General features: G+C 34.2%; 2 protein-coding genes across 2 annotated transcripts; both read right to left on the reverse strand.

The window, feature by feature from the left end:
- Positions 1–2,230: 2,230 nt before the first annotated feature.
- On the reverse strand, positions 2,231–5,595 carry LOC126626530 (protein DMR6-LIKE OXYGENASE 2-like). The gene is made up of 4 exons (XM_050295891.1): positions 5,282–5,595; positions 3,746–3,993; positions 3,072–3,393; positions 2,231–2,638 (listed from the first exon to the last, which is right to left on the reverse strand). Exons 1-4 carry the CDS (start codon positions 5,585–5,587, stop codon positions 2,393–2,395), a joined length of 1,122 nt encoding a protein of 373 aa, XP_050151848.1. The 5' UTR covers positions 5,588–5,595; the 3' UTR covers positions 2,231–2,392.
- A 4,209-nt stretch (positions 5,596–9,804) lies between these two features.
- Positions 9,805–12,266, reverse strand: LOC126626536 (mitochondrial import inner membrane translocase subunit Tim13-like). The gene is made up of 3 exons (XM_050295897.1): positions 12,059–12,266; positions 9,984–10,166; positions 9,805–9,946 (listed from the first exon to the last, which is right to left on the reverse strand). Exons 1-2 carry the CDS (start codon positions 12,170–12,172, stop codon positions 10,017–10,019), a joined length of 264 nt encoding a protein of 87 aa, XP_050151854.1. The 5' UTR covers positions 12,173–12,266; the 3' UTR covers positions 9,805–9,946; positions 9,984–10,016.
- Positions 12,267–12,620: the final 354 nt, after the last annotated feature.

The following is a 12,620-nucleotide window of genomic DNA, read 5'->3' on the forward strand; positions in this document are numbered from 1 at the left end:
CAGCCTTATACTCTAGAGGAAACCAGAAAACCCTCCAGCTCAGTTCAAGAATAAGTCTGTGGAAAGTTACTTCTTCAAAAGCAAAAGTATCTTATATCATCTCTTCTCCATTTTCTTCTCCTTATCTTTGTTGTTGTTTACAACACAATGAGAAGGAGAATAATCAACCGAAAGCTGAAGTCAAACCTCCAATCCAGGTTGCTTGCTTGGAAGTCTGATTGCTTACCTTGTCCGTTACTCCTTCGGCAAATCTCCTAGCTCGACGACTTGTGGGATTCCTACTATAGGGTTTATATCGCACTTGACGAAGCCCAAAGCTACAAGTAAGCTTCAAGTGAAATTGATACATTACTTTGTGCATCTTCATCGGTTAAAGATACCACCCTTGGATGGAGGAAAAGTACTTCCAGAGAAGATGCCACATTTACATATGAGACAAATAAGGCAAGCGAAAATGATACCACACTTCGGTACTTAGAAGTTTCGTGATTACTCAATGGCTTGGATCTTGCAAGTCCCCAACCGAAGAGTTTCCCTTACTCGGGAACTTACGAGAGCACTGTTTGTACCATACTTGACCAATCCCGAAACTACTGAGCACCAGTCAACGTTATATCGTCAAGGACCCAGCAGAGTTTCCCTCCAACCAGGAGGCCAATCACAGCGCGACACGTGTCGACATCAGAAGCCAATCATAACATGACACGTGTCAACATCAGAAGCCAATCATAACACGACACGTGTTAATGTCAGAATGAAACTAGAAACTCTTTTCTATAAATAGAGATCATTCTCTCACAATATTTCCTAATGTCATTTGTACTAAATCATTCACTAGTACTCACTAAAGGAAATCTTGAACCTATGTACTTGTGTAAACCCTTCACAATTAATGAGAACTCCTCTACTCCGTGGACGTAGCCAATTTTAGTGAACCACGTACATCTTGTGTTTGCTTCCCTATCTCTATCCATTTACATACTTATCCACACTAGTGACCGGAGCAATCTAGCGAAGGTCACAAACTTGACACTTTCTGTTGTACCAAAGTCCTCACTGATTTTGTGCATCAACACATTGTAAGTTGTGTTGTAAATTAAGTGGCTAGGTGGAACAATTGTCATTTAATATGTTTCGGTGGCTTAGGGAGTTGTATTTGCATTGATGAAGATGTTTTGGCACACTAGTATATTAGGGAGGGAGTTTGATATGCTAAAAGAGACAATTTGGAATTATAATTTTATGGTAATGAAGAATTGAGCATTGCTCTTCTATCATTTTTCTGTCAAGCCTTGTGTGTTTTTTGACATCTCCTCTATCTCTTTGTCGTTTTGCATTACATACAGTTATGAGTTCGAATATATTGGCGTCAGTTTCTTGCAATTAGGTTTTAACTTTTAAGGTATACCATGTCTTTTTTTTTTTTGGAGTTAAAATTCGTCTTTTCAATTTGATTGGTATATTTAAGCTTGTTTCCTTAGTTTTATGTTCAATTTCTTTTCTTTTATTGCTATTTTGTTATTGAATTTCAATTTTTGGTGAGGGAATCATAGTGGTTGTTTGGCCTTAGGATCTACAATATAATAAAGTATTATTATTTTGTAAAATTGTTTAACCCAAAAGGATGGAAGTTCCCATCAGGCTACCTACAAATTAGGAAGAAACCGAATTAGGTTTTGGTGTGTATGTTTAAAGTTGTCGAAATAGGGCTTGGCTTGAAGACTTGGTTTATTGGATAGAAGAAGAAGATGAAGAAGAGATGGTGAGGGAGCATCCCAATAACACGAGTTTTAATTTTATGGGTGTTTAGGTCAATTCAATCAGATTTTTGGCTATATTTGAAAGAATTTGTAAAAACTAACATTTGTCAATTTAGAGGGTAAATTTTGGTTATAATTGATAAATACTCAGGTCTCGCCAAGAACTTCTAGTGAGGCCGATAGTTCACGTGAATCCCCCCTAGTCTCATTTAACTCAATCCCAACATAGACCAAACATGGGACTACACTACTAAGGAGTCTAGTTCAGTCCAATCCCACCTAATGAGGCCAAACAAAAATACCCTTAATGAGTTAAATAACTATTTATTGAGTTTGAATACTTGGATGTTAACTAAAAACATTGCACATGGCAATTCGTGATTGAACCGAGTAAGGAGCTCTTCAGTCATGGCCTTGAGCCATATTCTCAAATAAAACTAATAGTTGTAGCAAATTCGAATCAACATCAATAATATCAATATCAGTCATATTTAATAAATTGTAATTTGAATTCGCATATATATTAATAAACCTAAGAAAAATCAAGGGTCGAAATAATTTCAATATCTATTCCACATAAATAAACCATTTTTTAAGGTAATTTTTTGTCTTTAAAAAAAGACGTAACATGTTCATGTGGGTTTGAACAAGTCTAAGCAACACTCAGTTGCAAGTCCTCTATTCCAGAATTTTTCGAAGTATTCAGCATATGTGAAGTTTCTGAACATGGCTGGATGGTCATGGTTGATGAGCTCCCTGGCAGGCCCAATCATTGCATCTGGTGCTGGACAGTAGAAAGTTGGGATCGATATCCTCTCCGAATTACAATTTACCACAGCCCTATGCAGCACACTCTTGTACCTACTGTTGCTAATTACCTAATACCAATTAAAATGGTAAAAAAAGTTAAACTTCAATTAACAGTTTACTCATGTACATGTCACAAAAATTTTGTCCCACTACTTGGAAAAGTTTCCCTTGCTAGGGATAAATGAGTTTAACCATCTCAGAGCGTGATGCAATCATCTATTATTTCTCTCCTCATGTAACAAATTACGTGAGAACAAAGATAAAAAAAAATTAAGATTTCACGCACACCGTGACAGAGATAAATTAGCTAATGAAAAATATTTTGGGAGACTTTTTGACATGCTTTTAGAAATTCTATGCACTAGATCATAGATGGTCTTTTAGCCATTAGATACTTCATTGTGAATCCAATAACTAAAATTTAATGGCCAAAAATCTCGCTTAATAGGATACACTGAAACATAGTAAAATTTTCGATATTTAGACGGATATAATGTATACCTGCATCATATCACCAATATTGACAATGAAAGTGTTGGGAATGGGGTTGACAGCAACCCACTTGCCATTTCTAAAGACCTGCAACCCAGGCACCTCATCTTGGAGAAGGATGGTAATTAGGTTAGCGTCAGTATGTCCAGGCAATCCATAAGTCAGCTCTGGCTGTGGACATGGTGGATAGTAATTCAAAGCCATATGCTGTCCTTGCTTTCCCAATGCCTTAACAATATAGTTCTTTTCCAAGCCCAAGCTCTCTGATATGGCCTCAAGCAATCTCAGCACTAATCCTCTCACACTTGTGCAGTACTCACCCACTTGCTCCCTGTGAACAAACAAAGTGCCAGCTCATTCAATTGTATGACTTAATTTATTAATAAAATAACTCTTGCAGAGCAATGTTCTCTTGTCACACTGTGAATTTAGATCATTAGTTGGTTTTTTGTCAAAATCTCTAGTTCATATTCAATTTTGACATGAGCATTTGTTTCGCAAACAAAGGAGTGCCGCACCCCTATTTAACTAAGTTAATGAATTTAATTTGGATAATATGTTCTTGTTAGACTATGTATATTTGTTTAGATTCTGACAAATATAAGTCTGGTAAGAGAACGTTAGTCGGTTTGAATATTTGAGTACTAACAGAAGACGATGAGAAAGAGGCACCCCCTATTTACCTGAACAACGGGGGATTGTTAGGCCATTCTTGGACATAGTCTTGAAGTGGGAAGCAATGCAGTCTAAGGAAGTCCCTCCAGTTGGACAATTTTTCAGTCTTGACATTGAAACTGGTGGAGAGCCTGGTGGTCTTAAAAGGGTCATCTGAGTACATCTTCAACCTCTCACTTTCTGGAAATTTGAAAAACTCTCTTGCTATACTCAACATGTTTTTTATCATTGTCTCTGGAACTCCATGATTTTTCACCTGGTAATAAAAAGGTTGGTGCATAATTTAGTTATTTTATATAAAGGACACTTTGAATGCGGTTCTTAACTACCAATGTTCTTTGATTGAAACCTTTGTGGTTTTTAACTTTTGATTGAAGTCCCTCACATTAATGTAATTGTCACATCCCGGCCTGGGGTGGACCACTTCCCGGGCCCGTTCCACCACCGTAGCACGATATTATCCGCTTTTGGCTTACCATTCCCTCATGGTTTTATTTTTGGGAACTCACGAGCAACTTCTCAGTGGATCACCTATCCTGTGAGTGTTCTAGCCTCCTTCTCGCTTAACTTAGGAGTTCCTATGGAACCCGAAGCCAATGAGCTCCCAAAAGGCCTCGTGCTAGATAGGGATGAGAATATGCATTTAAGGATCACTCCCCTTGGCGATGTGGGATGTTACAGTAATAATATATTTTTATGTAGGTTATTATATTTTTAAATTAAAAATATAATTTGTAGTTATTTATATTAATGAGATTTTAAATGAAACCCATATTTTATGGGATTAAAAATATTAAAGATGAATTATACTCTCCAATATATTTTTTGTGTGTGTGTGTGTATATGTATATATGTGTGTGTGTGTGTGTATATATATACATGGGTACGTTCATCAAAACTAACCAAAAAATTATTGTACCAAAGCATGGGTACATTTTTCAAAAGCACAAAAAAAAAAAGCCTTAATAACATTATTAAATTTCTTCTATTAAACTTGACATGGATACATTCTCAAATCAACGAAAATAGAATGTATCCATATAAGTTTAAAAATGGATTAGAGAAAAGATTGAATGAAATTTTATATAAAAAAAAATGGGTACATTTTTAACATATTGGTATATTTAAGAATGGATACATATAAGCTTAAAAAATTGAATTTTTTTTTATAAAAATTTAATGGGTACAAACTTATTCTAATTTTATTTATTTTTATTTGGGAAATGTTTGAATTGAAAATTAATTAAGAGTTTAATAAGGGTGTGAGTATTAAAACTCTAAATCAATTACTTTTTTTTTTATAAAAATTATGTAACTTACATGTAATTCATTAATATATTAATGATAGGGACTTTGATCAAAATCTAAAAACTGATAAGGTCTTAATTAATGGACATTAGATACTAGGGACTGGAAACTAATTTTTCCTTTATATAATAAGACTAATAGCACTCATATACATACTCAGACTAAACATGTAATTAAGTATAAAGTTGTCCGAAGTATATACATATGTGTGTGTGCGCATGTGTGTTAAGTATTACCTGGAAGAAACCATCAGTTTGGCATGCTAGACCAATCTGTTGGATAATATCAGAGTGCTTGGGGCTATGGAGGTCCTTGAGATCAATGAGAGGAATGGAGGAGGCATCTGACGTCTGAACATCAGTGAGATTTGGACGGTCAGAGAAGGGTCTGATGTAGTTTGAAGGGACATGGTTCATACCAGACATGAGGTCTGTGAGCAGTAGCTTTGTTGTGGAAGCCATTTTGCTTACGACTGAAGAGAAAAGTTGCAAAACTAAGGAAACTTGCAGGTTTAGTGAACGGGGCTTTGGATCCCTATCCATTTTTATAGAATATGAGGAAGCACTATTATATAGAAAATGTTTTCTTACCCAAAATTGTCACATTAGTTTAAGAACTATATATATATATGCCTTGAAGGGTAATTGATAGAGAGATCAAATTTCTAAGTTAAATTTTGTAAACCAAACAATGTGAATATTGATGATTGAATTATTATTTAAGTCTTGATTAACGTGCTTATTTTTTATTTGTGACACATTATTTGGTTTGTAAATTTAATTTTAAAATTTGATCTCCCTAATATTATCCGTGCTTTGATACGTGAAAAGTTTAGAAATTTTTTTTTTAAATCTACATAAAATTATAGAAGTCAAAGTCAGATTATTACTTGTATAATTATAAGGCTCCGCTGAGCAATTGTTTAGCTTGTTAAACATGATTTAAGTCATCAGCTCTTTAATCTTTATCGTGTTGACAAATAATTCGCATCAGTCTTGCCTTCTCATGTGAGCTTACTTTCTACAGCCCTTATAGTACATGTGATAGTTTAAGAACATGCCTCTCGTGTTCAACACTACAAAAATCCATACAGAATTTATTGTGTGTTGTACATTTGAGTGTAACTTTTTCTTGTATCTCTCTTCACGTGTTTTGCATAAATTAAATTGACGAAAACAAATTATTTTTTTATTTAGTTGAAGTATAGTTTATTTTCTCTCTTATTATGTAATATATCTTTATATTTAAGCTATCATAAGCATATGCCCTTTAACTATAAAGTACATCTGTCTCACATATCTCTCTCATCACATAACATAATAGGTGTGTCTTTCTCGTCTATCCTACCCATTTGCCCTTTCTCCGTAAAGATGTAGCAATGCAAAGAAACCATTAGTTATATAGATGTATATTGTACGTGTCTCTCCGTTCCGTGAGTTGAGTTTGGATGTTCGGCCACAAAAAATGAGTTGGGATTGGTTGTTCTAGTTGTTAGGTCGGCATGCACCAACTGTTGCTGACGCGTGTGATGGAGATCCACCACCTTCTCACTATGGAGTACAGACAGATCTATGTGGGGTAAGCAAATAACATCTTCCTGCTATGTCATTCACTAATGCAATTTGTTTGCTTAAAGGAATATTCAAAGTTTTTTAGTTAAAATGATTCATGAGATTTGCATAATACATAACTTTGATTTTTGAGATTTAAAATCAATAGAAGTGATCCATGAGATTGTTCACCATCCATTATTTTAGTTCTTCCGTTAAAAAACTCCGTTAAGTTAAGGGTACAATACATAACTTTGGTCCCGGAGATTTGCATAACACATAATTTTGATCCCTGAGATTTGCATAACACATAACTTTAGTCCATGAAATTGTTCACCATCCATCATTTTGATCATTTCATTAAAAAACTCAGGGACCACTTAAATGAGTTTTTTAATGGAATGACCAAAATAATGGATGTTGGACAATCTCATGGACCACTTCTATTGATTTTAAATCTCAGAGACCAAAGTTATGTGTTATGAAAATTTTAGGGACCATTTTACCTAAAAAGCCTCAATTTAATAGAAGAGAAATGCGAAGGAGATTTTTTATTAATTCTCTATACCTCACAGTTTAACGTCAATTCTCGTGTCAATATTGTAAATATTGTGTCAGAAATATTAAGCAGCGAAAAATTCATAAATAATCTCAAGAGAGTCTTCTTAATATTTCTCATAAATAAAAAAAAGGTACTTTCGAAACAGTAAGGGAAATACTATTATGATATATATATATATGAGATAAGATTAAGGGACAAATATTTTTACAAATACTTGTACATTCTTTTTAAGCCTTTTGATTACATAACATCCAATGGTTCTTATTTATTCATTAAATGACATGGATGCTTACGTGGATTTTAACTAATATTAAGGATAAAATAAAACAAAACAAAAAACAAAAAATATAAAATATATAAAATATAAAAGTCAGATTTTATGGCTTTTTAGTTTTTTTTCTTCTTTAATGTTAGTTAAAATCCACATAAGCATTCATGTCATTTGATGAATAAATAAGAGCCCTTGAATGTCATGTGATCTAAGGGCTTAAAAAGAGTGTAAAAATATTTGTCAAATATATATATAGGGGTGCACACACCCCTTTTTACTTCTCACACACCCCTTATTAATTTCTGTCCGTTGATCTTCTTTAATTCATCCGATCCGATGTCTGAAAACTAAAAAAGTGTGGGAGAAGTAAAAAAGGGTGTGTGGATAGCACACCCCTATATATATATATACACGCCCTTTATGCAAAGGGATTTTCATTTTTTTAAAGGAGGATTAGGTGTGGGGCCCACATCACATCGAACTTTAACTATATGAACCGTCTATTTTGTAAGTCTCATTTGCCTATTTAATTATCAAGATAAAATTTCATTGTTTCTTATATAAAAAGTATTCATTAATTTCTTTAAACTCAATTAGATGTCTTAAACATTTCTGATTTGATTAATATTTTGCAAGGATGATCTATGAGGTGCAACTTGAAAAATAGACGGTTGGAATCGTTAAAGTTTGACGTGATGTGGACCTTACAACTAATCCCTATTTTTATAAAAAAAAATGAGAATCCCTTCCCTTAAAGGTTTCCTGTATATATATAACAACGTAATTTCATTTGAATTAGATGTCATATTTGACAGTTTTGTTTTGATAAGAGGAAACATACGGCTGAAAATATTGAATTCAATTTACATAGTTTTGTTTTTAATTTTGAAAGCTTAAGAAAAAGTTGAATAAAAACGAACTGTGTATGATTTTAGAGACGTATCTTTCTTTCCGTCTCAATTTATTTTCACACAAATTGTAGCATGCATAGTAATATGTGGAACTGTAATCAGTTAACAATTTAATTACGTAATTGTTTTATTTTGCATGTGATGAAATTTGAATTTAAAACGTCTTGTATAATGAATCAATAATCAATCAATTAAAGTTTCCAAAAAAAAAAAGCAATCAATTAATTAAACAAATGAATGTCCCAATATCAATAATATTGGCCCGGCAGTAGAGAGTTGGCAAAAGAAATGGACAACAAAAAGTAGAAAAATGAGTTGGCAGAAGAAACACGTATCAATGCGTTGGCTTCGTCATTGGTGACAAATGACAGTGAAGTGTTTGGTGGGATTTGAATTCTTAAAAATTATTTGAATTTTTTTATTTAAAATTAAACTAAAATAGTACCTAACAAAAATCGAGTGCACAATGTATGATAAATAGTTAGGATGTGAGAGTTCTTAATATCCTCACAAAGAGGATCATGAGAGGATCCATCATGAGGAAGAAACAAAATGAAAAAGGAATGACGTGGACATTAACGATTAAATTATTACCTAAATAATAATTAATATGTTTATTTTTTATAAGAGACACGTCATTTAATTTAAAATTTTAATCTCCAAAACCTTACCGACAAAAAAATAATTAGGCTTTTCTATTCCAAAGAAAAAAAAAATAATAATTGGGGTAGCCCATACTTTATCGTAGTCAGAATCTAATTACTATGACAAGCCAATCAGATCTGTCAGCGGGATATTATGAATGAGGTAATCAAAGTGACATCACAATATCAAAGGTCATTCCCTACCATCTCCACGATGTAAGCCAAAAGAAAAGAAAAACAGAGACAGAGAAATGAGACCAAAAAAATAGAGGATGTGATCCTTTTGGTTTAAACCATTGTGCGAAGAGGAACGATATGGATAACAAAATTCGATTTCATGCTTTGTCAATCTTATCGACATATAGAGTAAAAAAAATTTATGTTTTTATTTTATTAACGAATGACGTCACTATAACAGTATACGATGCATATTTTCTTATTCAATCGCTTATAAGCATCAAATTGTGAGGAATGAGGATCAATCAGCAAGGGCCAGACTCAGAGCAATTGCATGTACATATGCCGACACGATTGATCCTAACACTGCCCTAGTTGTATATTGGTTCGTTGGGGTATTAGTACATTCAAAAGTTTTCAAGCCAACTTTAAAGCAAAAAAATCATAGGTTTTCTTTTCGGCCACAAGATCAGAGATTATTAGGTAAAAGAAAAAAGAAACGTTAGGTAACACCAAACACAATGGATGCACAGAATTTGGTAATCCGTTACTTACGTATTAGTTGTATAGTTTTAGCATAATTTGATCGATCAACAGAACTTCCAACCGAGCAGATAGATCTAAAACAATATGGAAAGAGGACGTGGGACGGAGGAAGAGAGCCTCGATAGCTAAAATTCAAGTACAAAAATCCGCAAGTAATGTGAATCGAACATCTGTTCCAATGAAAATATTATCTTCGAGATACAATACAAAGCGAAAGCAATTTTCTCTGGAAACATCGACCTGTGTCGCGAAAGCAATTTTCTCTGGAAACATCGACCTGTGTCAAGAAAGCAATTTACACCCCGCAATCTCATTGGGATGCACTAAAGAGAGCTTTACTGATGATGCCAGTGGCCTCAATGTAGCGATCCATACATCTAGAGATGCAGCTACTCTCACTCCCACCTATGCTTGTTCCCGGTTTTGTGATGCACTTATCAAAGCATTTTGACCTCAGGGTCTGAAAAATGGAAAACGATTTGGGAGAAGAAAAGTCAGTGAAATAAAAGAGGTACTAGCGTATAGAAAAACACTAAGAACACGAAGTTTATTTGGTATTCAATACCGTGACAAATAACAGCGCCTGTAAATTTGGTACAGAAAACATATGATGGAGTGACAATGTTTTAAGACCTTGAAAGGTCCTCATCTCTAAGCATATGCATACACATGGAGATATACGAAACACTCACCGACCATCACATTCATCTAAGCTATCTATGTAGGAACACATTCACATGCAGTTTGGTAGGGGATTTGCCCACAACTGAGATTGCAAGTAAATACATAGTTCACGTCCAACATTAGGGAACTTTTCCTACAGTAACTTCCCAAGAATATGTAACTCATATTTAATCATATGACGCCTCAGGAACATATGCATACATGTACGCTGCACATGTGTGTGTCTTAATTAGCTCATAGCCTAGGCTTGGAAAACACAAGGAAAATCAGAGGGGAAAAGAAATATAGGCATGATGAGCAGCATTTGCTATTGAACAATACTTGGATACTTAAAGGAGGAGTAGGAGTTCCTAATCAAAATTGTTTGTTGCCGATTCATGAACTTCGTGTCTATAATCAGAACCATTCATATTATAAATCACTCTATATAGATCACCGACGAAAAAAATCAATTAAAAATAAGATCATTTAATCATCGAATTGGATAAAAACAGATGAACATAATTGGTAAAAGCATTAAACTGTCTATGTATTTGCTACAATACATTGACTAAACAACCTTAGTTTTAATTCAGTTTTTTGCAAAGATAATCTTTACAAAGTGATTCATAATGTGAACGTTTCCGATCACAAGCACAAAGCTCTGTAATTCGAACACAAAAAGTTCTGAGTAGGAGTTCCTACTCATTCTTGAGTAGCCAAACAATAACCAAGCTATGTTTGGATAAGGGGATTTCAAAATACCAAGGAACTTTAGAATCAATTACAAAGAACTACAAAGGACTACTGATGAACTAATCAAGCACTACAATTCTACTACTAAAACACCACAAAGAAACTAAACAAAGGACTTTCAATGGAACTTTGAAAGTTCTACAGCGTATTGCATGGTCATTAACAATTTTTTTTAATGCATTTCTAACAAATTTAGATTAAATCCCTCCTTCAAACATAGGGTGTCCCTATACCACGCATCAAACAAATAGCCAGACAACCTCACCCCGAAGAAACTCAAGAGGATAAACGAGCAATGCCGTTGTGTTTCAATCCATTGGACAACAACTTCTGTTCTAGCAAAAGAGTCCCTTTTCCATGTAAAAATAAAATTGGAAACAATCAAACTTCCAACACATAGGAATCCGAAGAAAAGATAGACGGGTTTCTATTTCATTCATCAAAATACTTTTACTTCAATTACAACAAATCCACGCGGCAGCAAAGGATTAAAGGAACACAATTTTTAATCCTTAATACCTCCAAAAGTTCCATTAAAGATTCACAAGTTCACTCATAAACGAAACAAACATGAATATGTATTCGCGTACTCAGATCATCAAACCAACAAACAATAAGGAGGGCAGCCATTCAACTGCAAGTCCTAAACAGAGATCCACCGCAAACAACTAGCATCAAAAGAACAACACTTTATACCTTAATGCCTCTACATTTGCAGTTTTAAACTGATATTACGAATTGCGTACCCCAATCAAATTACACATCAAACAAAAGAAGGTAAGCATTCTTAAACAATCACAAAACAAGTGAACAACATAATCAATTAATTTGTACCTCAACTCAAAGATTAAATCTTTACAAATAAACCCAATACAAAACATAATGATTTAAACTTAAAACCCCCATAAATCGGAGAAATAGAGAGAGAAGTACCTCAAGGAACTCCTCGGCATAAGCCTGAGCAAGCTGGTTCTTAAGCTGGTCCTTGAAGGCGTCAGGATTGAATTGGCCTGAAGATCCGCCTGACGGTGATGAAAACGAGTCCATATCTGACTGATTGTTCTGCTCTCGCCTCCGCAACCCACAGAGACAGGCAACTCTGTACAAATCCCCTCTTCTAAAACCCTACACAACCCAACCCCACTATTCGGTGCTATTTCTATTTGCCTCTGTTTCGACAGACTTTGGAGTTTGGGCCCAAAATATGCTTTTCGGAAATCTGATTGGTTCAAGGCCTAATCTTTCTACCTTCGGCCCTATTGGGTTTGAATGTTTATTTTAGCTCTCTAAGGTCCATTGTTAAGTTTTCATTTAGTGGGTCGAAACCCAAAAGTCTATTGATAGGAGGGAGAAAATTTGAATTCGGAACATAATATTCTCCGGATTCTCTTTGTGAGGATCCCGGAAATTCATTAATAGTATTCATTCATCGTACATCGTGCGGTAAAAAATTATTTTAAAAGTTTTTACAATTGAACACAAATAATACCTGACG

This window comes from Malus sylvestris, chromosome 6 (genome assembly GCF_916048215.2).
Source record: "Malus sylvestris chromosome 6, drMalSylv7.2, whole genome shotgun sequence".
Lineage (NCBI taxonomy): Eukaryota > Viridiplantae > Streptophyta > Magnoliopsida > Rosales > Rosaceae > Malus > Malus sylvestris.

Excerpts from the sequence above, each read along its gene's own strand:
- LOC126626530 (XM_050295891.1), bottom strand. The coding sequence starts at position 5,587 with ATGGATAGGGATCCAAAGCCCCGTTCACTAAACCTGCAAGTTTCCTTA. Across the intron at positions 3,994-5,281 it reads AAACTGATGGTTTCTTCCAG|GTGAAAAATCATGGAGTTCC; the intron begins GTAATACTTAAC and ends TTTTATTACCAG. Across the intron at positions 3,394-3,745 it reads AACAATCCCCCGTTGTTCAG|GGAGCAAGTGGGTGAGTACT; the intron begins GTAAATAGGGGG and ends GTTTGTTCACAG.
- LOC126626536 (XM_050295897.1), bottom strand. The coding sequence starts at position 12,172 with ATGGACTCGTTTTCATCACCGTCAGGCGGATCTTCAGGCCAATTCAAT. Across the intron at positions 10,167-12,058 it reads ATGCCGAGGAGTTCCTTGAG|ACCCTGAGGTCAAAATGCTT; the intron begins GTACTTCTCTCT and ends TCCATTTTTCAG.